At 45.3% G+C, this 24,572-nt stretch overlaps 1 protein-coding gene across 1 annotated transcript in view; it reads left to right on the forward strand.

Annotated features, from left to right (window-relative positions):
* Window positions 1-24,572, forward strand: part of IGF2R (insulin like growth factor 2 receptor) — a 122,934-nt gene that overhangs the window by 50,331 nt on the left and 48,031 nt on the right. Inside the window, exons 6-19 of the mRNA XM_078370419.1 lie at window positions 1,707-1,836; window positions 4,056-4,161; window positions 7,054-7,216; window positions 7,447-7,612; window positions 8,903-9,006; window positions 12,908-13,072; window positions 15,694-15,834; window positions 17,072-17,215; window positions 18,289-18,426; window positions 19,042-19,189; window positions 19,699-19,876; window positions 20,641-20,756; window positions 21,222-21,390; window positions 23,259-23,438. Of these exons, the coding sequence (XP_078226545.1) occupies window positions 1,707-1,836; window positions 4,056-4,161; window positions 7,054-7,216; window positions 7,447-7,612; window positions 8,903-9,006; window positions 12,908-13,072; window positions 15,694-15,834; window positions 17,072-17,215; window positions 18,289-18,426; window positions 19,042-19,189; window positions 19,699-19,876; window positions 20,641-20,756; window positions 21,222-21,390; window positions 23,259-23,438 (2,048 nt within the window). The remainder of the gene's footprint in view (window positions 1-1,706; window positions 1,837-4,055; window positions 4,162-7,053; window positions 7,217-7,446; window positions 7,613-8,902; window positions 9,007-12,907; window positions 13,073-15,693; window positions 15,835-17,071; window positions 17,216-18,288; window positions 18,427-19,041; window positions 19,190-19,698; window positions 19,877-20,640; window positions 20,757-21,221; window positions 21,391-23,258; window positions 23,439-24,572) is intronic.

Consider the following 24,572-nt stretch of genomic DNA (forward strand, 5'->3'; position numbering starts at 1 on the left):
AGAAAAGTTTAGAGAAAATTCTAAAAAACTCAGTATGTGGAAGTCTTGCTGGATAGTAGATGAGGGTTAACTTATAATTATTCTTTAAATTGTACATATACATTATACTATCTTGTTTGTGTATTATTTCTAAACAGTTAAAAACAGTAAATATACCCCATTCTGGGCTCACCAAAAGTAACCAGTGATAACTAGATTTTTTGGGGGGTTAGAGTATTACATCTTTCTTTTGTTCTCCAAGGGTAACTTTTATGGGTCTTTGGAAAAAGACTAATACAGTCTTTGTCATAAAAGGGGTCTGTAACTCAAGTTTGGTTATAAAGTCGATGAGCTGTGGATTATTGATTTCTGAATTAATATGCTATTTTGATTTGGAAAACATTTAGGTTTCTGGTCTTTTAACATTTTGCAGATCATCTAAATTTGCTGGATATTTTCTTATAAAAGTTTTTTCTTTGCAATTTACTGGCAATTGGAGCTGAGCTTGAATGACTTTGATTCATAGGAAAGGTGCCCCAGTTTTGACTGAGACATTCTCCATTCCCCAGAAATTGCCCCAAATCTCAAGCCGAGATTGCATGTGACCCTCAAAACCTCATGGATAGTTTCGGTCTTGCCACCACGAACTTACCTCCTTGCATTCTCAGGGTGCTTACTGTATATTATGCCTTTGGTATACCAAGTGGTTTGTCTGAAATTGAGTCCCCTTGAGGGCAAGGAGCCTGTGGCACAGCAGATACAATAGGTGGAACAAAGCAGCCCATTTGTGAAATTTCATAATTCCACCCTGTGTTTGGAGGGCTTGGGAGTTAAAGATTTGCTTACCTCTTCACTAGCTGGTGCCTCCTTACTGCAGAAGGTAGATAACTCTTCCCATCTTTGATTGATATGGCAGATAAAACTGAAGAGAGGTGAGATTATTCACACACTCATTCGTGGGAAAAGGGTTTTTTGAATCCCTCCTATGCGCTAGGCACTCATCCAGGCACTGAATTATAGCACTGAACACACCACAGTTCCTGTTTTCCTGGAGCTTTAGTTAGATAGGAGAAAAGATGCATAGTAAACAGGTAAATCCCGAAGTATACTATTATGTAAGGTATTGGGTCATGACCATAGAAATGTGTGGTAGAGAGCAACCCAGCTGTAATCATAGCTGTTGCTACTGCCAGTCTCTCAAGCCTGCGTGGTGTTCGGGACATAGTCTCGGTATGTTCTCATCTTTAATCTTCCCGAAGACCTGTGCAGTAGCACGCTGGCAATTGGATAGTTTTGTAGTTAGACCGATGTTATAGGGATAGTAAGTGGTTGATTTAGGATTTGAACCCAGAGCTGTGGTTTCTTTAATCTCCTGATTGTTCCAGTGATCTGTGGAGTGCCTGCATTTTCTAGTCTCTGTAGCTTGAAAGAGGATAATGCTAACATTGTAGCTCAAGCCAGAGGATGGGTACATCTCTTAACTACAAACAACATAATAGCCTGTTTCCTGGACACCTCTTCTATACCCGTGCAGACCCAGTACTTTACATTCCTTCATCCTGAGCTTTGTTTGGGGAGGGTTAGTGGTTTGCCCAAGATTTCAGAATGGTTACTTAGGGAGACTTTTAGGAATTCAATAATTTATTTAAAGGGACCCCAGATCTAAGGGTACATGTGATTACCACTCCTGACACTTAATCTGATTTAATGTAATACGTGATTTTCAGACACACTACGGGACCCAGGTTCACAGCTGCGGGCCTGTCCCCCTGGCACTGCTGCCTGCCTGGTAAGAGGAGACCAGGCGTTCGATGTTGGCCAACCCCAGGAGGGACTGAAGCTGGTGCGCAAGGACAGGTCAGTTGAGGCTGCCACTGCTGTTGGCGTTTTTAATCTCCAGCAAGGACCTGACTTTCAGGGAGCTGCAGGAACATCTTTTGTAGCAGGTCTTGAGATAGTCCCTGCAGTTACTGCTTTGCATGTGCTTGTGAGATCATTGGTCATTGCTGTGAGTCAAATATGCTGGTGTGCTTGATGTCTACTTTCTAATCATTCGTCTCTCACAGCAGTAAAAATACATCTCATGATCCAGTCCATACTACATATCTTCATTTGCCTCACGAAATAATGCCTGTCTTGAGGTGCCTTCTGATATTTTTCATTCTGTGGCACCCGTGAAATTGATTTTGTGTCTCTTGTTTTCTCATCTTGGGAGGGCAAGGGACAGGAGGGACAGTTTGCTGGTGACCTTCACTGAACATGACAGACACCCCCATTCCCAGCGGGAAATGGCATTCCTTTTAATCTGCTGTGCAGTTTACATATGCTCTGGTACTGCCTTTGTAGCTCGACTTGGCAGACATCTGCCTTACCCCAGTGTGTTGCACGTGACCATATACTGAACTTAGATGAAGCATTTACATTTTCTCCCCATTTAGGGGCCTGTGGTAGGCACCTTGTTGTGCTTACTCTACTCTGGAGCTCATGGCATGTCTGGGTGGTTATAGGGTGCACTCTGTCCAAAGAAGTGTCTGCATGTGCACTCTGTCCAAAGAAAATACTTGAGCATAACCTAAGGAGAAAAATGTTTGAAATTTTCTATATGTGTGTCTGTATTAGTTTGCTCAGCCTCCATAAGAAAATATGACAGACTGGGTAGCTTAAACCACAGAAATTTATTTCCTACACAGTCTAGAGGCTGCATGTCTGAAGAAGGTGGCACCAGGGCTGCTTTGTTCTGAGGCCTCTCTCCTTGGCTCGTTAGACGGCCATCTTCTTTTTATGTCTTCACATGGGCTTCCCTCTGTGGGGGTCTGTGTCCTGATCTCCTCTTCGGATAAGGACAAGTCATTTTGGATTGAGGCCCACCCACATGACCTCCTTTTTCCTTGTTTACCTCTTTAAAGGCCCTGTCTCCAAATAGAGTCACATGCTGAGCTGTTGCTTAGGGCTTCAACATACCAATTCTGAGGGGAAACAGTTCAGTCCATAACAGTGTCTTTACGTGATACACTGGCAATTCTTAAAACAAATGAGTGTGAGTGACGATTTAGTAATGTGGGACACTGAGCAAAAGTGTGAGCTTTGCTTGTTGGAAAAGGCAGGTCATCTGTGATGAGCTGTTCTCTAGTGGGCAGCCAGAGGCACTGGGCTCATTCCCCACTGAGTGCAGTAAACCCTGGTGGTGGGGGCTGTGTTGGATCGCGGTTTGGGTGCTGGAAGAGAACCCTAGTTCCGCAACTGCCAGGCAGGTGCTGTGGGGTTAAGACAAAACAAAACTTTGGCTTGCACTTAGGATTTGTTGTATAAAGAGGAATGATTGACTATACTTGTGAGCAAAAATGCACTTGGCTTGCTTGTGTGCTTTTTTTAAAAAAATTAATTTTGTTATCTCACAACATTTTTTTGTTTATTTTACTCAAACGGTGTTTCTTCCTTTCTTTTTTTTAGAAATAATTTTTATATTCCTTTTTTTCTTTCCTTCTTCTGGGACATGAAGCAGATCAAACAGGTTTGCTTTTTCCTTTTTTTAAATGTTTTTGAGACGGGGTCTCACTCTGTTGCCCAGGCTAGAGTGCAGGGGTGCAATCTCAGCTCACTGCAACCTCTGCCTCCCAGGTTCAAATGATTCTCCTGCCTCAGCTCCCTGAGTAGCTGGGATTACAGGTGCACACCACCATGCCCAGCTGATTTTTGTATTTGCAGTAGAGATGGGTTTTGTTATGTTGGTGGTCTCGAATTCTGACCTCAGATGATCCATCCACCTTGGCCTCACAAAGTGTTGGGAGTACAGGCGTGAGCCACTGCACCCAGCCAGCTATTCCTAATATATCATATTTATTTGCTGGTTACTTTATTTGATTTTTAACAAGATAACACTCATTGGAGTTTACTTAAAACTTTTTTTTCAAATGGAAATGAAATGAAATCATTTTATACCATAGCTTCTTTTATCTGTTAATATTTTTTCTGTACCCTCTCCCCCTAAGTGAATGTGCTGGATGCTCAGGGCAACACCTAAATTTGGAGGCACTTTCTACTTTTGTAATGCTTGTCTCTCAATGTGGCTCTCCCAGGCTTGTCCTGAGTTACGCGAGGGAAGAGGCGGGAAAGCTAGACTTCTGTGACGGTCACAGCCCCGCAGTGACTATTACGTTTGTTTGCCCATCGGAGCGCAGAGAGGTAAGTAGCTTGTCTTCTGGTGACTTTAGAGGGGCACACATCGGCCTGGGTTGTGCATGCGAGTGTCTGGGCTTTGCACAGGGTGGGCCTGGATGCAGGAAGCTGGGAGCCATGACGGAGGTACTGGTGGGCTCTCAGGAAAACATGAGCTTCCTGGAATAGCTTCTGTCACATGAGGCTCACTCAGGGAGAGCCGTTTTCATTTTGCCTTTTGCTTTTTTACACCAACCCAGAGGGGCCTCCCATATAGTGGGATGGTGTTTTGTTCTAGTCTCTGTGAGATGATTTTAGGTGGTTCATGGACAGGTATTTTTATTTTTGTAGTTTGGTTGATTTTAGTGAACAGTGGAAAAACGAAGTATAATTTCAGGCCTGTGATTTCTTATGAGGAGCATTTCCCTTCCTGTCTCTTCCCAATCTGCCCCTAAATCCCCCCACCTGTGCCTTTCCCCTGACCCCCATGAAAGGCCGATTTATTGCTGTGCACTCTGCTTTTGATGAAATCTCCAGCAAAGTTGTAAACTCTTTGAATGTGGCTGCTGAGACTTACTTGTCTTTGAGTCTCCAGTGCCTCTTTAAGTGTTTTAACCAGGGGTAGGTGCTGATGGAAAGGAGGTGTCCCCCAGGAAGGAATGGGTAGGGCATGGCTTTCCTTTAGTTTATTTCTGCCTTCTCAGTAGTCTGGCGAAGTAGGGAGGGGCTGAATTCTTTTGCCAGAGAACCACACTCCCCTGCCCCCAAGCAAATGTGGAATGTGCTCTGATGTCAGACTGGCAGCTGGCCTAGTGTGTGTGGGATATGGAGACAGTGCAGGGCTCAGCTTGCTACTTTCTGTCCCCAGCCTTCCACGTCCATGTGCTATCAGCTGAACGAAGGCCTGACTGTCTGATGTTTGTTCTAAATATGAATGGAGAGGAATATTTATTGATACTTTTTATTTGTATCTACAGATGTGAGTTGAAATCTTTTAAGCCTGGTGAGATGTTCTCAGGTGGTAGTGCTTTTAGTGTTTTCCCTTTTTACTTGTTCTGCATTTGGTAAGAATCATTTTATACTATAATAGTCAAGAGAATTACGAGTTTTTCTCCTTTTTCCTCGAAGAGGTATGGGACATTTTTTGGTGTTAGAAGAGGCTGATTTATTATTAGTGGGGCAGGATGTTCCCCCACCAACACACATTTGTTTTTCCTTTTTCTTTTTTTTAAAGACAGGGTCTTACTTTTTCGCCCAGGCTGGAGTGCAGTGGCATGATCTCACCTCACTACAATCTCCGCCTCCCCAGTTCAAGCAGTCCTCCCACTTCAGCCTCCTGAGTAGCTGGGACTATAGGCGTACACCACCATGCCTGGCTGATTTTTATATTTTTAGTAGAGATGGTGTTTTGGCATGTTGGACAGGCTGGTCTTCAGCTCCTGGGCTCAGGTGATCCACCTGCCTCAGCCTCACAAAGTGGTGGGATTACAGTGTGAGCCACCACACCCAGTCAGGTTTCTGTTCAGGCTTCACTGTTCACTGGGCAGACTGTGTGTGGCATGTGCTTGGACTCTGTAATGCTTGGGCAGTTTGTTTAAGCAGTTTCTAATGATTTTAGGAGCTGGTATTTAGTAAACACTTTGTCATATAGATCTTTAAAAAAATGCTTTATCGAATTTGTTGAATTTACATACCATGAAATTCAGTTTTTTTAAAAGTAGAATTCAGTGGTTATTAGTATTTTTTTTTAGAACTGTGCAATCATCATCGCAGTCTAATTTTACATTTCTGTTACCCCAAAAAGAAACCTCAGGCCCATTAGCAGTCTCTTCCCAGTCACATCCCAAGCCCTGGCAACTGTGCACCTTCTTCCTGTCTCTGTGGATTGGCCTTTTTTGAATGTTTTATGTCAGGGGAATCCTGCACGGTGTGGCTTTCTGTGCCTGGCTTCTCTTACGGAGCCTTGGGGTCTGTGTCACTGTGTGTCAGACTGCACTGAGCCAAGGGGGCAGAAGCATCGATTTTGAGTCAGGCAGAAGAGGGTTGGACCAGCAACTCTGCAACTTACTAATTGGGTGCCACCTGTTTGTATACCTGGGACTTAGTGCCTGGTGTATAGCAGGTGCTCAGTGAGTATTTACAGAATGGATGGTGCTGGGAAGCAGCACTGCTGTGCCTGGTGCTAAGCCCAATTAGAAAGACGTGTCTCCCAAGGACAATTAAAAAGATGGCAGTGACTTTCCTGGTGAGCAGGGATCCCATCAACCCCCTTCATGGCTCACGTTGAAGATGAATGGTGGAGCTCCTGTTCTGTAGTAGCAACACAATGGCAGAGTCAGGTTTGTGTCTGGGTGGTGCCCTAGCTTCACCCAGGAGCAGAAGTGGGTACAGATTATGGTGGTGCCAGGACCCCAAAGGGGCTGTGGACCTCATCCCTGGATGTGCACACACATGATGATGTTTGCTCAGTGTCGGGGTTTCACCACTCCAGTTGAGCACCTTGTGGAAAGTGCTGAGTGGACCATGCAGTCTGCATAGCCTATTACTGCTTGCCAACGTCCTAGTGATAGCCACATGCCACTGAGTCTAGGTGCTCACTGGCCGAAGCTTGAGTGTCTCTCTGAAAGTGACCAGAAAGGAAATAGAGTATAAAAAGTAAATGGAGGTGTTACAAGTCACATGGAAAAAAATATGAGTTTAGGAAAATAATTAAGATAAAAGTAACTTTACCGAGTTGTTAGAAGTCAAATAATCTTAATGTGTTACAGGCAATTATTAAAAAACAGATTTAAGAAACAGAAACAGCAAAAATGTAGAAACTTAACAGCCTGTCTTTGAGCTTTTCATAAGTGTGGAAAATCTGCATTTAAGCCGCATGAAACATTTTTTATTTTGCTTCTTTCACATTGTTTCTGATAGGGCACCATTCCCAAACTCACTGCTAAATCCAACTGCCGCTATGAAATTGAGTGGATTACCGAGTATGCCTGCCACAGAGATTACCTGGAAAGTACAACCTGTTCTCTGAGCAGCGAGCAGCAGGATGTCTCCATAGACCTCACACCACTTGCCCAGAGCGGAGGTGAGCAGGTGCCTTCTGCCTCCTGGTGCTGCTTAGGAAGAAGGGGTTGGAGAGAGGGAATGGAAGAGTAGGGGCCGAGTCACTCCATGCATGCTCCTGGGTGGAGAGAGCCATAGTCTGGGCTGGTGTTGCAGAAGTAGGATTCAGGTTTGACTAAGTAAGACTGTAACCTTCTAACGCCCGTTGATATAAAACAAACCTCTTCTTGTTAATATCCTCCTTGTTTCTAGGTTCATACTATATTTCAGATGGGACAGAATATTTGTTTTATTTGAATGTCTGTGGAGAAACTGAAATACAGTTGTGTAATAAAAAACAAGCTGCAGTCTGCCAAGTGAAAAAGAGCAATACCACTCAAGTCAAAGCAGCAGGAAGATACCGGAATCAGACCCTCCGGTACGTCAACAGCCTCTGTGTGATTTTCTTTTTTCCTTGTATTTTTTGGTACAGGATTGTGGTCTGTTGCCCAGGCTAGAGTGCAGTGGTGCCGTCTTGGTGCATTGCAGCCTTGACTTCCTGCCTCAAGTAATTCTTCCACCTCAGCCTCCTGAGTAGCTGGGACTACAGGCACACACTGCCATGCCTGGCTAATGTCTGTGGTTTTTGTAGAGATGGGGTTTTGCCATGTTGCTCAGGGTGATCTTGAATTCCTTGCTTCAGAGATCTTCCCACGTTGGCCTCCCAAAGTGTAGGGATTAGAGGCGCATGCCATGGGACCTGGCCTGCATAATTTTCAGATGAATTTTGTGTATTCTTGTGAAACATAATTCCCTCTCCTCTTCTTCTTTTTTCCATTTTCCATAGGTACAGGAAAATCAGTTATGTCTGCATTCTTTCCTATTAACTTCGGCAAGTTGCCATTTGTCACTAAACAATCAGATGTTTTTCCTGACTTGAGAGTAAGAGTGCTTCTGTTAGAACGGTGTGCTTTATAAACTTTCTGTTTGTACGGCCCCTACTGTAGGAAAATTATTTAATGAGTTTACAGTTGATAGGGCTTTTTTATTTTAAAATTTGTTTTTAAGGAGTTTTGATTTTTTGCTGGCAGTTTGAGAATTTGAAGTACCATCAGCATTATAGAAAATTTTAAACAACTAAAAAAATGCATTTAGTGCATTTCTGTTGACCTTGGTAGTTAACCTTCATAAAAACAGGATGAAGATGCACTTACCTGAAAATGTGTTATGGGCAATTACGATTCCAGAATTAGGAATAGAAAACTAAAACCCCAAAAACTGGTCTTGGAGCTTTTTAAAAACGTGGAATATCTGCCAAAACACTGCATTGTAAACATTTTATTTTTGCTTTTTTCAAGTTGTTCAGGATCAGTATTGTTCCCTCAGGGATGGTTGTGTTCATGGCGGCTGTTACGAAGGCTGATTCTTGGGTGTTACTTATTTTGTACAAAATCTAAAAGTGAGAACAAGAGAAGTCTTCATGCTCACAGCAAAACCTTCAGCTCTTTCTTCCAGCCAGTTACTACTTTGAAGCAAGAGGATGTCAAGCCCATACATTTGGAACTCATTTCCTGTAGATATTTTTTTTCCTAGCGGCTAGAGAGCTTGCTGTTTTATGTCAGTAGTGATTTGTTGGTCTATGCAAAAGACTTACTGCGAACATTTAAAAAGATTCAAGTTTCTTTCTTGGTTCTACCAAACACATTTGTCTCTATTCACCAAAATCTAGGTATTCGGATGGAGACCTCACCTTGATATATTCTGGCGGCGATGAGTGCAGCTCAGGCTTTCAGCGGATGAGCGTCTTAAACTTCGAGTGCAATAAAACTGCAGGTAGGTGTGCACTGGAGTTCAGCCCTTCCTTTTTGCGTTCATGGGCACGTGCTTGTGTGTGTGCACAGGCGTGTTCTTGGAAGTGAACGTCGAATGGAAGAGTCAGATGTCCTTCTTCGGACTGGCCAGTTTTAGCCCCGGACTGAGTTTTCTCTCCTGGAGTAACGCTTTCCCTACCCCCACTGCCCCAGTGGACACACACATCCTGTTTGCATTTTCCTCGGATCTCTCTGCTTGTTTTGGGAATGGGCCCAGCGCTGAGCTTGTTGGGAAAGTTTTCGTCTTGAATTTTGGTGCACACTAAACTAAAGCAAGGACAGATTCAGCAGGGGTGGGATGGCTTGCCAATTTCGATTGAGTGACCGCTTCTTTTATGTAATGAGTATCAAGATTATCCTTTTTGCAAAGTGGTGGCCCTGTGGTAGAGTTTGGATCTGGGGATTGCAAAACAGCACTGGGGACATTGAAGCTGAGGGCATGGCTTTCTCTTGAGTGATGAGAAGCACCTTTGAGTCCCCAAGGCACTGGCATTTCAAAAAGCAGCACCACTGTCCATATCTTGAAGATTGTAGACTCAGTTGTAGCTGTAGAGAAATAATGGGATTCCATCATCATCAGAGACCTGTGTTATCTGTTGACCCCAGGCTGTGACCCCAGGCACCCTGTAGGCCAACCCACTACTGCTCAGAGCACTTGTTCTAGAGCCCAGCCCAGTTTACAGCCCAAGTGCTGCCCTAACCGGAGTGTCTTTCTGGCCCTTGCTTCCGTGTGTTTTGTATGTTTTTCTATGGCAGAGCTTTGGATGGCTTGATCACAGGGTGGGTTCCTACAGCATTCACTGTGGGATGTGGGAGAGGCAGCTGGACATGATGTGAATTGTGCTCTCGAAGCCCATGAAGATCATGTCTGCGGTGGGAGAGACAGTCAGGCACCCCTGCACTGGTGGCACCATGCCCCTGTGAGCATCCTAGCAAGCAAGCAAAGAACCAGCCCAAGCCCAGGCTCTTGCTGGGAAGGCTCTCGAAAATGCCTCAACAACTGCCTGCCCCGGGGTGCCCTTCTTTACAGGTCTGCCATTGCTGTCCTTGTTTTCTGTGTGGCTCTTTTTGTTACTTCCACAATACACACATTTTTTTAGTACGTATTTGCTTAGGCCCTACGAGGCTGGAGGGTGATGTGAGGATAGATGGCTCTCTAGGTGTTCACATACTAGAAGCAGAGAGAGGTAAGGAGCATGATGATGGAAGTTTGGGGCAGTGCATGCCACAGTAGGGCTAGTGCTTCGTGTCGTCACTCTGCTTCTTTACCAGGAGGAAGGCATCAAGGTCAGCTGGCTGGGATTTGGGCTGGGTGCAGGGGTCAGGCAGTTAAGAGAAGAGGAAGTGCTTCTTGAGCCATGCTACATGGGAGCATGCCGGTCCTGTGTTGGGGTGGCTGTAGGTCTTGGGCCTTGAGACATTCAAAGGCATGGAGTGGGGAAGCTGCAAGCAGGTCAGAGGTCACATGCTGGGAATGTGGCTGAAGATGACCCTAGAACGATGAGTGTGCAGGATTGTAAGCAGCTTGTATGTTCTACAGAGGAGCTGGACTATATCTGGAAATCTGTGAAGTCCCAAGGATTTTCAGCAAGGGTGTGACATACATCTGACCTGTGAATGAGAAAATCAGTATGGCCTCTGGATGCACCTCCCATCTGGTCTGAGCATTCCCTGCTTCCCTCAGCTTCTTCATCATTTCTCATCGTTCTCACCTTCTAGCCTACTTAGCCATCTCTGTACTCTGAATCACATCTCCCCTACTCTTAGTCCCCAGTCCCTAGGGTTATAGCCTGGGTCTTCCCCATGTGCCCAGCCCCTCTGGTGCCCGAGCTTGGTTCTGGCTCCCACATCACCCCAGCTGGCTCACCTGGACTTCCTGCTGGCTTGGGCTGCTCTGCTGTGGTCTGAGTCTCCCTCCAACCTTGTGATGCCCTCCTTTGGCCCTGTTCTGTTCAGGGCTTTTTATTAATGACTTGGCTGAGATCTTTGAGAGTGTGCTGATCTCATTTGGGGATGCTGGGAAGACAGAATCATTATCCAAAAAGATCGAAATGGATGAGGAGGATATGAGAAGGGCATTATATTGTCTCAGACTTACAGGGAAGAGGTGTGGACATTGAGGGGCTGCCAGCCAACCAAAGAAAAAGCACAGGAGAGGAAAACCGAAGAATAGGAAGAAAAATAGAAAAAAAGAAGACCCGCAGTGGAGTGGGGAGATCTTGCCTTGTGGGTGTGAGCGTGGATGAGGCCAGATCCTTGGGTCTGATTCCCAGCTGCCCTAGTTTTTAGTTATGAGACCATAAGCAAATTATTTAGCCACCCTAAATGTACAAAATGGTGCTAAAATTGTACCTTTGCCATAGGGTTTTGAGGATCAAATAGATTAATATATAGAATGATATAGTCGTATGTTACTCAACAATAGGGATATGTTCTGAGGAATGTGTCAGGCGATTTTGTCATTGTGTGGACATCATAGAGTGCACTTACACACACCTAGATGGTATAGCCTACTGCACACCTAAGCTATTAGTGGAGCCTATTGCTCCTGGGCTGCAAGTGTGTACAGCATGTGAGTGTACTGAATACTGCAGGCAGTTGTAATATAATGGTAAGTATTTGAGTATCTAAATATAGCTAGACATAGAAAAGGTACAGTAAAAATACAGTATTATAATCTTTTGAGGCCACTGTTGTATATGCGGTCTGGTGTTGACCAAATGTTGTTAGGCAGCATGTGACTATATACAGAAAGTACTTAAACAGAGCCTGTTTTTCTGCAGCTTGCCCTTATACAGCTGAGATGCCGAGCTCAGTGCCTGGCTGAGATTGTGCTGTGGCCGGTTATTAGAATTATAATGATGATAATATTAAAGATTTGGTAGAAATTACAATCGCGGTATCATTTGCTCTTGGTACAGAATCTTCCTTTCCTTTTTCTTAGATCATTACATAGCTCATGACACCAAACCTCAAGGAGGCAGATCGCGTGGTGGGAGGCTCAGACGAGGATTATCAGACTATCAGGGGTGGGAAAAGGAGTGTTGTGCCCACTGCCCCCTAGCTTGGAAAGGCTCAGGGATAGGATTTCCAACAAGGAGCAAGTCAGTAAAGCCTGCGGAGTCTCAGCGTCGGTGGGATGGGGACATGGCCTGTGAAGAGCTGGTTTTCAGACTTAGACCTGAACTGCTCTGGCTGTTGGATGGGAAGCCTGGGGGGCTCACTCTTGGTGGTAGAAGAGGCTTGATTGGAGGAGCAAATTATAGACAGGTGAACTGACGGAGCCACAGAATGCTGGTACTGTAAGGAGGTGTGTCACTAACATTGCGGGGTTGACATAGGACCTTGGCGTGCTTTTGCTGGGAGTGGCTGACCGTAGATGTTTTCCACTCTTGCTTTCACTTTAGGGATGAGCCCCAGAGAACTTGTCTTGTTCAGCGTCACATTGTTAAGTCAGCGGTGCTCTGGGAACTAGAGCTTCATTTCTGTCCTCCTTTCTGTGAGTCCCCAGTGTCACCTAGAGATGTCCAGGAGCCTCTGGGAGCCGACCACAGCCTGGGAGCAGAGGGTTCCACTCACTGCTCTTGCGTTCCTCCCCATTTTATCTTTCTTACACACAGCCTTCTGTCAGCATCTCCCAAGGTGAAAGGCATCCTGCCTGCCACTGAGGGCTTAGGGTTAAACATCTGAAGCTTCATAGAAGCATCTCTCATCTCAGACCCCCATGGTCTCTAACAAATCTGGACCTGAATATTTTAACTGGGCAGTTGGCATTGGTCCTGTTCAGTTTCTTCTTTGCTCCTTATCTGTTCTTCAGTTTGGGTCATGTATGGAGTTTAAATTTCTCCTCTTGAATTGTACAGGTAACGATGGGAAAGGAGCTCCTGTATTCACAGGTGAGGTTGACTGCACCTACTTCTTCACTTGGGACACGAAATATGCCTGTGTTAAAGAGAAGGAAGACCTCCTCTGCGGTGCCACCGATGGGAAGAAGCGCTATGACCTGTCTGCGCTGGCCCGCCATGCAGGTACTGCCCTCCTTGCCATGTGGGTCTCAGACCACGTGTTTAGGGAACATTTTCCCAGGAGTACTTTTGAAATGCTGTTACTATTTTCTTTGTCAATGGACTGGGTCACAGCCCTCCCCCCCCACCCCCATTTTTCATGTAGCTGTATGAATTGTTAGAGGGAGCATTGGGTGGGGAGGTGAAATATCTGAATTTGAGACCAGCATTATTGTTTTCTGGTCAGGTTACCTTGGGCTCATCATAGTTGCATGTAAACTGCCCTGCACCTACACGGTGTCAGGCCTTGTTCTCTGTGTTTAGAAGCTTGCTGGCTTTTTTTTTTTCCCTGTAAAAGTTTTTTTCTCTCTGTAACAGCCTTCCCATATTCTCCCCTAACTCTCAGGCTATATTCTCTCGTAACTCTCAGGCCCACAGGGTGGAGCTGTGGTTCAGTTGCTGTCTTTTGACCTTGAGTTTTCACCCGTTTACACACTGCCTCTCTTCCGTCTCTAAAGTGGGATCTGCAGCCTCTGCCCCAGGATTCTTCTGTTTGGATCCTATAGGCAGAAGGTGTGCCTTGGGCCGCTGTTCAGTGCTGCCCCAGTGTGCAGCAGGCTTGTCCTTGAGACTGAGCTCACTGCTGCACAGCAGGCACTGGAAGAGATGCCCAGGGGGCAGCAGCGCCCCCCAAAGCATGTCCCCTGCCCTCGGGGACTTGGAATTTAGCAGGAAACAGAGCAGATGGAATAATAAGAATGGGAGTCTCGAACGGGGATAATCTGATGCGGGCATTGCTGGTTTTACCCTATTGGCAGCTCAAATTAGGTGCAACTGGCCTGGAAGCCAGTTGCCTTCATAAGGCAGAGATGACCTGAAGCAGAAAGAATGACTTGCTTCACGCAGTTACCACCTAGAAGAGTCACAGAACTGCTGGCGGCATGTTCTTGCTCGTAAGTGGTAGTTGAACATTGAGAACATGTGGGCATGGAGGGGAACAGCACACGCCAGGGTCTGTTTAGGGTTGGGGGTGAGGGGAGGGAACTTAGAGGGTGGGTCAGTAGGTGCAGCAAACCACCATGGCACATGCATACCTAGGTAACAAACACGCACGCTCTGCACGTGTATCTCGGTTTTTTTTTTTTTTAAGGAAAAAAAAAAAAAAAGCAGTGGTGACAGGATTGCTGCTGCTGTCTTTTGAGTCCCACCTGGTCTGGAAAATACTAGGTTAGAAAGAGGAATCCCTCTTGCGGAGGGTTTGAGAACCTGCCTCACTGTGAACCGCCTGGGCAGTGAGTGCTGTCAGTGTTGTCGTGGGTAAACACCCTGTGCACTCTTGGGAATGCTGCTGTTGTTAATTCTGGCACATGTGTGCTAGTGAAGACGTTAGTTTTTTGTGAAGCGGAAGAGTTCTAGCCGCAGAGTCCGAGACCTGGCTGACGACTGGTATTGCCGTGTTTGCTTGAGCGAGCTGTTCTCCAGGCCTGAGTTTCTTACAGTAAACCGGGTGGTGCTGTTAGATCCTTAAGTCAACATTTTTTTTTTAAGCATCACTGTGTATAAGAGACAACCTAGGATCTGTGAGATATGGAGAGATACATTTTTTTCAATCTACAGACTTCCTAACATAGCTCTGGTCTCTTGGAATCTGGAATATTTTGTGGCATTTGCATGTAGATAGCCCTAAGGAAATTATGAGGTGAGAGCTGAAACCCTTCCTTACTGCTTGTAATAAGACTATACAGCCCCCCTGGCTCCACCCCAAACTTCCAGTGTTTAGGGCAGGTCCTTGTTCACATGCCTAGTCTTGTATGTTTCTTCAGGCTGTTGACATTGGAATGTACTTCTCCAAATGTACTGTATCACCACTGATGAGTCATGGGGTTTTTGCCTTCCAAACCCTAGTACCCAACCCGCAAAATGTTTCAAATGAGAATGTGTATTTTTATATCTTTACCTCCTCCTTTACACACTTTCCAAGAGCAACTCCTTCAGCGACTGTTTGCGGTGTGGTTTGCTTTTTGTGGCCACGCCCTCGCACTTGCTTGCTGTGCTCCTGACACTCTGTTGGTGCCCCCTCACCTCCTGCAGGCGCCTGATCAGCGTCTGCTCACACTGACCGGCTCACGAGCCTTGTGAGTTCAGCGGCCACCCACGGTACCTGCTTGTGTTCTGTGGTACCACGCATCCTGTCCTGTAGTCAGTCTGCAGATGTTTAAGAGGTTGCTGGTTTCTTTTAGCTGCACAGGCCTTCCCAGGGGCTGAGCTGGGTGCATTATCAATGGTGTACCACTCTACCAGGTCCCAGGACACAGGCTGGCTTCTTGATCGGGTTTTCAGTTTCTAATTTTGTACTGTGGGTTTGGGAGAATTTTGCTATTTAGTTCTCTACCCCCAAGTTGGGCGTACTCTTCTGAAGTGGTATTGGGGTGTAGTTTGTCTCTGTCACATTGAATGAGAAGCCTGAGAATCATGGTGAGTTTTTGTGCCTTTAGTCTGCCGGGTTCCAGAACGTGAGTGCTGGGGATTGAGTGACTAAGCGCTTTGGGAGCTTTGGGCCCTTGACCTTTGGCTTAATCACCGTTTGTGACTCATACAGAAATCAGCATTGCTTCTGGCTAAAATACTCCTTTGTTTTGTTACAGAACCAGAGCAGAATTGGGAAGCCGTGGATGGCAGCCAGACAGACACAGAGAAAAAGCATTTTTTCATTAATATCTGTCACAGGGTGCTGCAGGAAGGCAAGGCACGAGGGTGTCCCGAGGACGCGGCAGTGTGCGCAGTGGGTGAGTTGTGCCTGGAGGGAAGATCTAGGTGATGCTTTCCAGGGCGTGTGGCGCTCAGCTGCTTCCAGTTTGGAATGAGTTAGACCATCCTGTGGTCATCTAAGCCTCCTTTTTCTGCATTCACATAAAGAATGGTAAAACATTGTTATTCCTAACTCAAATGTCGGTAACTGCTTGATGCCCTCTGGAGTCCTGAAGTTGGCTGAAACTTCCTGACATGGGCTACAGCCATAACTGGGAACCGAAGGAACCATGTGGAAGATACAATGTCATCTTTTTAGTTTGTAACCTAAAGAATAACATTGCCAGCATTTGTATCCTAGTGATGTTATTTTTTTCAACAACTTTATTGCCTAGAGTTGTTTAAAAGTTATGGCTTAAGGGAAGTGTAATCTCAGCTGTAGCCCTAGTGATCGGAGGGGCTTGTATGCTTTGTTTCCTTGTGCTGTCATTGTTTTGGTCCCATCAGTGTCATGCAGAGACTTCTCAATTATTTGATACAGATATTTAGCACATTCATTTTTGTCATTTATGACTTCACCTTGAAAATGCCAGGCTATGAGAGTAGTGAGAATCTGTTATAAGCATTCAGAAAGGAACTATGAGCCTTGGGTGGATTTTAGGAATTAGCCCAGTATTCAGAATTGCTGATGTGTCTCTCACAGCAGGTTCAGGCATGTCCATGTCTTTACGTAAGATGGACTTTGGAACAGAGTTTTAATCCTTTATAATAAAAAGCAAATGAACCAAGAAGTAAGTGGCCTCCTGCTTGGGTTGCTAAACAGGTTTTGTTAGTTTCTGCTTTGGTCATGAGACACATTCTCACCCTTTGGCTGTGCTTTCAAAATACTTGGTGTCTTGGGGTAGCTAAAGCCCTGACAGTAAGGGACAGTGTCACATTACGGTTGGCGCTGATGCATGTTGCAAGCCATTTGGTCTTTCTTGCCCTGGGAGTTCACGGAACTTTGCTGCTGAGCCTATGGATGACCCTGTAGGACCTTGATATGGCTGTTAACATCTAGTCAAATGTGGCTCTCTAGGGAAACCTATCGACTGCCCTGATGGGTTAGGTAGGCTGGAGAAGGGCTGCACCTGCTGGGTTTGGGCTGATTTATTTCCCTCCCCTCCCTCTCTCCCTCCCTCCCTTTCTTTCTTTTTTTTTTTTTTTTTTAACACATTTTGTCTGCATGATAATTTTTAACCACATCTTCTGCCTTTTTCCCCCTTTCTCTTCCAGATAAGAATGGAAGGAAAAATCTGGGAAAATTTATTTCTTCTCCCATAAAAGAGAAAGGAAACATTCAGCTCTCTTATTCAGATGGTGATGATTGTGGTCATGGCAAGAAAATAAGAACTAATATCACACTTGTGTGCAAGCCAGGTAAAAATTTAAAAAACAAGATGAAATCTTCTACTGGCTTCTGCCAGAGGTCCTGCATTCTTCCTATCTCTCTTCCTCATTGGTCACTGCAAAGGTGATCAGACAGATTGGCATGGTGTTAAGCATTTTGAGTTCGAGAATCTTTGGTAATGGGAAATAGGTCATTTGGATTTTTCCCCCATTCGCTTCCCCAAACCAAACCAGAAATGGAGAAACCAGATTGTGTCAGAAGGGAGTTGTGGGTCTCAGTGCTGCATCCTCTTCCTTGGGACTGATACAGGGCTGAAGTCTTGTGGTTACTTAACTTCCTCCAAAGGGGGAAAAATCATAAATGGTTTAAAACATTGTCCATGATGTCACTACTGAAACATAATGTTAATTTTTACTTTTATTTATAGGTACATGTTGTTTTTACCAAGTCAGAATTTTTATATGTTAACAAATCTTAATGTTTCTCAAAGTGTAGTATTTCGTAAATACTCTTCTATGTTTGACAGTTCTATTAATAATTTTTAGGAACTTCCTTGTTGACATGGTGTGGTTTTATTTTTTTTAAACATTTTCCTTATTGTTGGATTAACAGGGTTGCTAATTGTGCTCTTATGGATCCTCTCTCTACTTCCCATTGAAATATTTCCTTAGGATAAGTTCCCCACTTGTAGGATAAAGTCAAAAGCTAGGGTCATTTTATTTGTTTTTTTATGGTGAAATATACAACATAATGTAAAATTGACCATCTTAACTGCTTTTAAGTGTGTAGCTTGGTGACATTGTGTAATCACCACCACCGTCCATCTCCAGAACTTTTCACTCTCCCAGACTGGCACTCAGTTCCCTTTCAACATGAGCTCCCCATTCCCTCTCTTTGACTTTGTCTCTGTGGATTTAACCATTTTAGATACCTCATATAGGTGGAATGGTACCATATTTGTAGGGCTGTGTTTTGACCCTTCATGCGTTATACCTCATTTCCCACTGTCCCTTCTAAGTTTACTTCTGGCAGAGTAAGAATGCGGTAAGATTTTTAAGGAATGAATGGGTTAGTGATCCCCATCTCTTTTCCCCATTGACAGGTGATCTAGAAAGTGCACCAGTGTTGAGAACTTCTGGGGACGGCGGTTGCTTTTATGAGTTTGAGTGGCACACAGCTGCTGCCTGTGTGCTGTTTAAGACAGAAGGGGAGAACTGCACGGTCTTTGACTCCCAGGCAGGTATGTGTCTGAGCAGCACCTCTGGTTTAATGTGATTTAGAACCACTTAGGGTTTTTCCTAAATATTCTCTGTGACGGTTTTCAAGGTAACCTGCCTTAGAATTTTATTAATGCTGTTTGAACAAAATTCTGAACATCTGATGTTCGGGGCTTATTTGAGATATTGAAAATACCATCTTAAATTCATTATTGTGGTGGGTTTGCTGAATGCAGAACTTTCCGAACACTGGGAGTAAATTCTGTTTGAAAGGCTTCCACGTGAATTCTAGGCAAGAAACTTCTCTGAGGGAGACCTTACAAAAAGGCCATAATATTGTGCTCATCCTACTGTGAACATGCTGCTTGTTTATTACACCAGCAGTTATGGGCTTTGAATAGGGCTCTAGGCTAACGCAGTAGAAGGGAATGGTGGAGGTGGATCCATCTCTAAGGGAAATGTTAGTAATAGCAGTCCTGGTAGCCTCAAGGGATAGTGTCTCTTCTGCCTCCTCTACCACTTCCTGCCATTGGGAACCTCCTGGGAATAATCTCTCCCTTTCAGACTATGGAGTGAAACCACCCTGTTGACTGTTCTGACTGACCTTCCATACTTTTATTGTTTTCATTATTTCTTAGGATTTTCTTTTGACTTGTCACCTCTCACAAAGAAAAATGGTGCCTATAAAGTTGAGACAAAGAAGTATGACTTTTATATAAATGTGTGTGGCCCAGTGTCTGTGAGTGCCTGTCAGCCAGACTCAGGAGCCTGCCAGGTGGCAAAAAGGCAAGTAGCTTCTCAGTTCTGGTTCATCGTTAGGCATTATATGCCAACAGATATTTTATTCAGGAATAGGCGTGCTCTCAATGTCATTGCTTTATGACAAGCATTTAAATACTGATGAGACCTGCCTGAAAACTGAAGGATGTTAGGAGCTTAATTTCCCAGAGAAAGAAGCAGGCCACATTTTTGGGAAAGAAGGGTGGGTTGAGGTCATGCCTCACTTCTGTGCATTTTGTACTTCTGAGGTCCTAGATATTTATGTGTGTATTTCTGCATTCTGCATGGCATTAGTTCAGATGAAGTGAGTTGTCTAAACCAGTGGTGCTGAGGGGAGATCCGGGTCCTGGTGTCCCTGCTGCGGTTAGAGACCTTGTGTGGGTTCCTCTGGTCTGAAGCCTGGGCCTAGGCCTGGCGGCTCCCTGTGTCACTCACAGGCCCCTCCTTCAGTATGGCAGCCTTGGAGTACTTCTGCTCCTCATGTCTTTGCTGAGAGAAACGTGTGTTTATTTTAGTGATGAGAAGACTTGGAACTTGGGACTGAGTAATGCGAAGCTTTCATATTATGATGGGATGATCCAGCTGAATTACAGAGGCGGCACGCCCTATAACAACGAAAGGCACACGCCGAGAGCTACGCTCATCACCTTTCTTTGTGATCGAGATGTGGGGGTGGGCTTCCCTGAATATCAGGTAGGAATGTCTATTCCTCATTGCGTTCCCTGAGGGTACACATATCCGTGGTAGGCCCCCTCACTTTTTTTTAGATGGAGTCTTGCTCTGTCGCCCAGGCTGGAGTGCAGTGGTATGATCTGGGCTCACTGCAGCCTCTGCCTCCTGTGTTCAAGTGATTCTCCTGCCTCAGCCTCCCAAGTAGCAGGGATTATAGGTGCGCACCACCATGCCTGGCTAACTTTTGTATTTTTAGTAGAGACAGGATTTCACCATGTTGGTTAGGCAGGTCTTGAACTCCTGACCTCGTGATCTGCCCCCTTGGCCTCCCAAGGTGCTGGGATAACAGGTGTGAGCCACTGTGCCCAGCCTAGTGGGCCTTTTATTGAGAAGCAGAGCTTGTATCAGTCTGGGTTTCTGGCTAAATCATCACTGTAATTAGATTTGCCAGGGCTCCTAGGCAGTATTAGTTTTTAAGCTGTTTATTTAGTGGGTTGTGCACATCAATAACAGCCCACAAGCTTTTCAATTTTGGGTATGAAACATACAAAAGCATTTAAAAAGTCCTGAATTAACCCCACTTAGCAGAGGCTAAATTTTCATCCCAATTTATTATTCAACAATCTTTCTTTTAATAAAATAGGGAGAGATGGGCAGAGTAAGCTCTTTTTTACACGGTTTCTCATTGGGAACAATGCCCTTGTCCTTTTTTGAATCCTGGTTTATGTCACCTGTCTTTCTCTTTTTGCCATCCCTCCCCCTATTTCTCTGCGGCCATGGATTAGGAAGAGGATAACTCCACCTACAATTTCCGGTGGTATACCAGCTATGCCTGTCCGGAGGAGCCCCTGGAGTGCGTGGTGACCGACCCCTCCACCCTGGAGCAATATGACCTTTCCAGGTGAGGCAGAGTCAGCTGCCCTGTTTTTGGCCTGGTGCAGATGCTGAGGTTGCAGATGTTGCTGGTGAGCATGTGACTGAGCTGATGACAGGGAGTGATGCTGGCTCTGGGGCTGCAGGACCAAGGTGGGCCATTTTCAGCAGAATGAATTCTAATAACGGTCTGGTTGCCTTTCGGATAGCAACCAGTCTTGGCCACAGCAGAGCCTCAGCCTTTAGCGGCATCATTTAAAACAATGACTGTCAGTGCGGAGACACGGGGACAGTGAAGGTCCACGGCATACTGAGTTTAGTGGAGGTTGAGTACAATCCTGGTGCATCGTGAGTCCAGGCAAGCCAGCTTCTTGCAGTGTGATTAGTGGAGCATGTTTTATTTGATATCTTTACTTTCCAACTACATAGAAATCAGTTAGACTGAAATGTGTAAGCTCTTTAAAAGTGTATACATTTTGCTTTGAAATTTTAGTCTGGCAAAATCTGAAGGTGGCCTTGGAGGAAACTGGTACGCCATGGACAACGCAGGGGAACATGTCGCATGGAGGAAATACTACATCAATGTGTGTCGGCCTCTGAATCCGGTGCCGGGCTGTGACCGATACGCATCTGCTTGCCAGATGAAATATGAAAAGGATCAAGTGAGTCTGCTTTCACTGCGTAACTCCTTTTCCCTCCTAACTCCATGACTTAGTGGGAGGAGGTGGTTATTTTGGGATACCCAGATCAAAGGGGGCACGGCTGCTTGAGAGAAGCCCTCTGAGCAGGAGTGGGGCCTCCGTGTGAACTCATCTGCCTCCTGTAGGAACAGAAGTGTGTCATACAGGAATCATCCTTCACGTGGAGAATGCTGTGTTGGAGACCTTTGATCACACAAGGGGCAGAGGAAGCACTGAATGTTTATGTCTCGCCTGAATTCGAAAGTGTCTGAGGTGCTTTCAGCAGACACCTGTGAAAAAGAGCTTTGCTTTGAAAAGCTCTTGCTTCTAGATTGATTAGGGGGAGAAACCGGTTTGGGAGAGTGTCTGTGGATGAACTGCATTCAAGCACATGTGCTCTCATTCGCTGCGGTTCGTCACTGGGTTGAATGAAGTCACCACCAGAACGTTTGCATGTCTCCTGTAGTTGTTGTACATGGTGAATCTTAAAATAGAGATGTCTCTGGAAGTTGGCTTCTGTAATAATAGCATGTTGGGAATGTACTTTTTTTGGTGTGTGCTAATGGCAGCTTAGAGGTTTTTAAAGGAAGGTGGCAAGTGTATTATGGAGTCTCTGGTTGTGTTTACCTGTGCACATGTGTGTTCTTTATTGGAGCAATGACTTCAGTGTACAGTCAGTCCTCATTATTTACAGACTCTGCATCTCTGAATTTCCCTGCTTGCTGACACTTGTAACTCCAAAATCACCAGGCGTAGTGCTTTCACAGTCATTGTTGGAACGAGTGTAGTGCCTGACAAGTGTGTTCCTGGTTGAAGTTGAACAAGGTGATGCTCTGGCCTCTTATTTTTCTCACTCTGAGATGAGCAGAGGATGGAGAGGGTGAGGCAGTGCAGCGCAGAAACTCCAGCCCTGGTGCTAGTTGGACGGGGTCTGAATTCCAACTCTGGCATCCCACTCAGAGATGCCCCAGAGCTGGAGCTTCCACGCTGCATTACCTTGTAAGGTTGTCCTAAGAGAAGTTTCTTGCCTAGAATTCACACTAAAGCCTTTTCAAACATGGTTTATTCCCGTGTGTTCTGAAAGTTTAGTGAGGTGGCCTTAGGTAAGCCACTTAACACTCCTGAGCCTCATTTTTCCTTTTTAAAGAGAATAGAATCTGTCAGCATGAGTTGTCTTGGGATTTAAGATTATAATCTGTGTGTAATAGGTTTGTTTGCCTGATGCGTAGCTAGTCAGTACGCTGAGATACTGGGGATTACAGCAGAGAAAGAGTTTAATTGTCGGGCAGATGAATGAGGGGATGAGAGGAAACCTCAAATCCATCTCCCCAAGGAGTCTGGGTATAGCGATTTTAAAGGGGTTTGGAGTGGGCCAAGGAGTGGGGATTGTTTATTGGTGGAAGAGTGCAAGGTGAAGTCATGGGATGGGCAGATAAAGAAACTGCATTTGGTTCCTCTGTAGGGGAATCTTCAGAGTGGTCAGTGTCAGCCATTCCACTGAAATTCAGGGATCTGAAGAACATCTTATGCAGTTCTTAAATGAAAGCCTTGTGACTAACGGCAGTGATTCTTTCTATAGCGATAATGGGGATGCAAGTAGTATCTAGTGCTATGTGACTTTCAGTTACAGGCCAGCATGCAGCCTGATTAGTGCTTAATTGCATGCCCGGAACCCAGCGTGCCGTTCTTGTTAACTCTGTGTGAGGATGGTTTCCTATTCCTTATGTAGTAAGGGGATTTCTAGATTTGATAATTTATTGTGTGCTGCAGCTTTAGAGAGTGTAAACGTCACCAATAATGATTCCACTATCTTCAGAGGGAAAAGCCTAACAAGACTGGTTTTCTTGCAGGGCTCCTTCACCGAAGTGGTTTCCATCAGTAACTTGGGAATGGCAAAGTCTGGCCCGGTGGTTGAGGGGCGTGGCAGTCTCCTTCTGGAATACGTGAATGGGTCGGCCTGTACCACCAGCGATGGCAGACGGACCACGTACACCACGAGAATCCATCTTGTCTGCTCCAGGGGGAGGATGGTAAGGCGCTGCTGCTGGCCGGTGATCGTAACTGCTGCGTTTTTTGACTGAGCGTTGCCTGATGTATCTCTTGACAGAAATGAACAGTCTTGGGGTGGATGGCAGAGTTAGGCCAGCCTTAGTTCTGCTTAAGGTCAGTGTGCAGTATATATGTACACAGGCAGGGAGTGATTTGTGCTACCTTCATGGCTGCGGTTTCTGAAGTATAAGCTTCATCTTTTGCTGCGGAGTTTGAGGCTATGGTGTGATGTCTGTTGTTCTTTCTGAGTCACACAGACATTATCTTGCCTCTTAGTTCTTGTGAGTTGATGATCTGAGGATTGTGGGAGTGGAATGAAACTTAGACATAGTTTGGTCCTGTAGGGGCCAAGGGAAAGCTTCCCTTTCACTCTTTGAAATTTCCCTGGAAATCAGCTGTCAACAGGAGAAAAGACATGTAAAATTTTAACATGTATAGCACCGGGGAATAAGTAGCAGGAGAAAGATGACCCAGCAGCCTAAAGCAGCACCGAAGTTACATGCCTTATTTCACAGGGGAGAGAGAGATGGGGGATGCAGACAGTTCTTTGGAGGAGGCAGCAAGTGATTATTAGAAGAAAGAATAGACAGAAATTAACTTGCAAATGATTCTCTTTGGAGCCTGAATGAGGCAGGCGTTATCTTGTGTACAAGTCTGCCCAGGTGTGATTGCTGTCCTCAGTCTTTTTTTCTGGGATAGATAATGAGATTTCTGAGTTTCTTTGGAAAGAAGCCTTTTTTGGTCAGGTAAGGAAATTCCAGAGAAAGTCTCTCCCTGTGCTTGGGGGTGGAGGTAACAACACACGGTTAAAAGGACGACCTTGATTCTCAGGCAGCTTCTCAGCATGTCAGAGCGCTGGTCCTTGGGGTATTGCTTTCTGAGCCCCAGCAGTCCAAACTCCAAAGTCCACAGACAAGGTATCTGAGGCTTGGTGTAGCTTAGGCCTGTGGGTGAACAGTGAGGGCTATATGTATAATACAAAACAGGAATAATAAATTAAGGCTGGGGGCTTGGCATAGTGGCTCAGATCTAACCCAGCACTGTGGAAGGCTGACTTGGGAGGATCACTTGAGGCCAGGAATTGGTGACCAGCCTGGGCAATATAATGAGACCCC

The sequence above is a fragment of the Callithrix jacchus genome, chromosome 4, assembly GCF_049354715.1.
Source record: "Callithrix jacchus isolate 240 chromosome 4, calJac240_pri, whole genome shotgun sequence".
Classification (NCBI taxonomy): domain Eukaryota; kingdom Metazoa; phylum Chordata; class Mammalia; order Primates; family Cebidae; genus Callithrix; species Callithrix jacchus.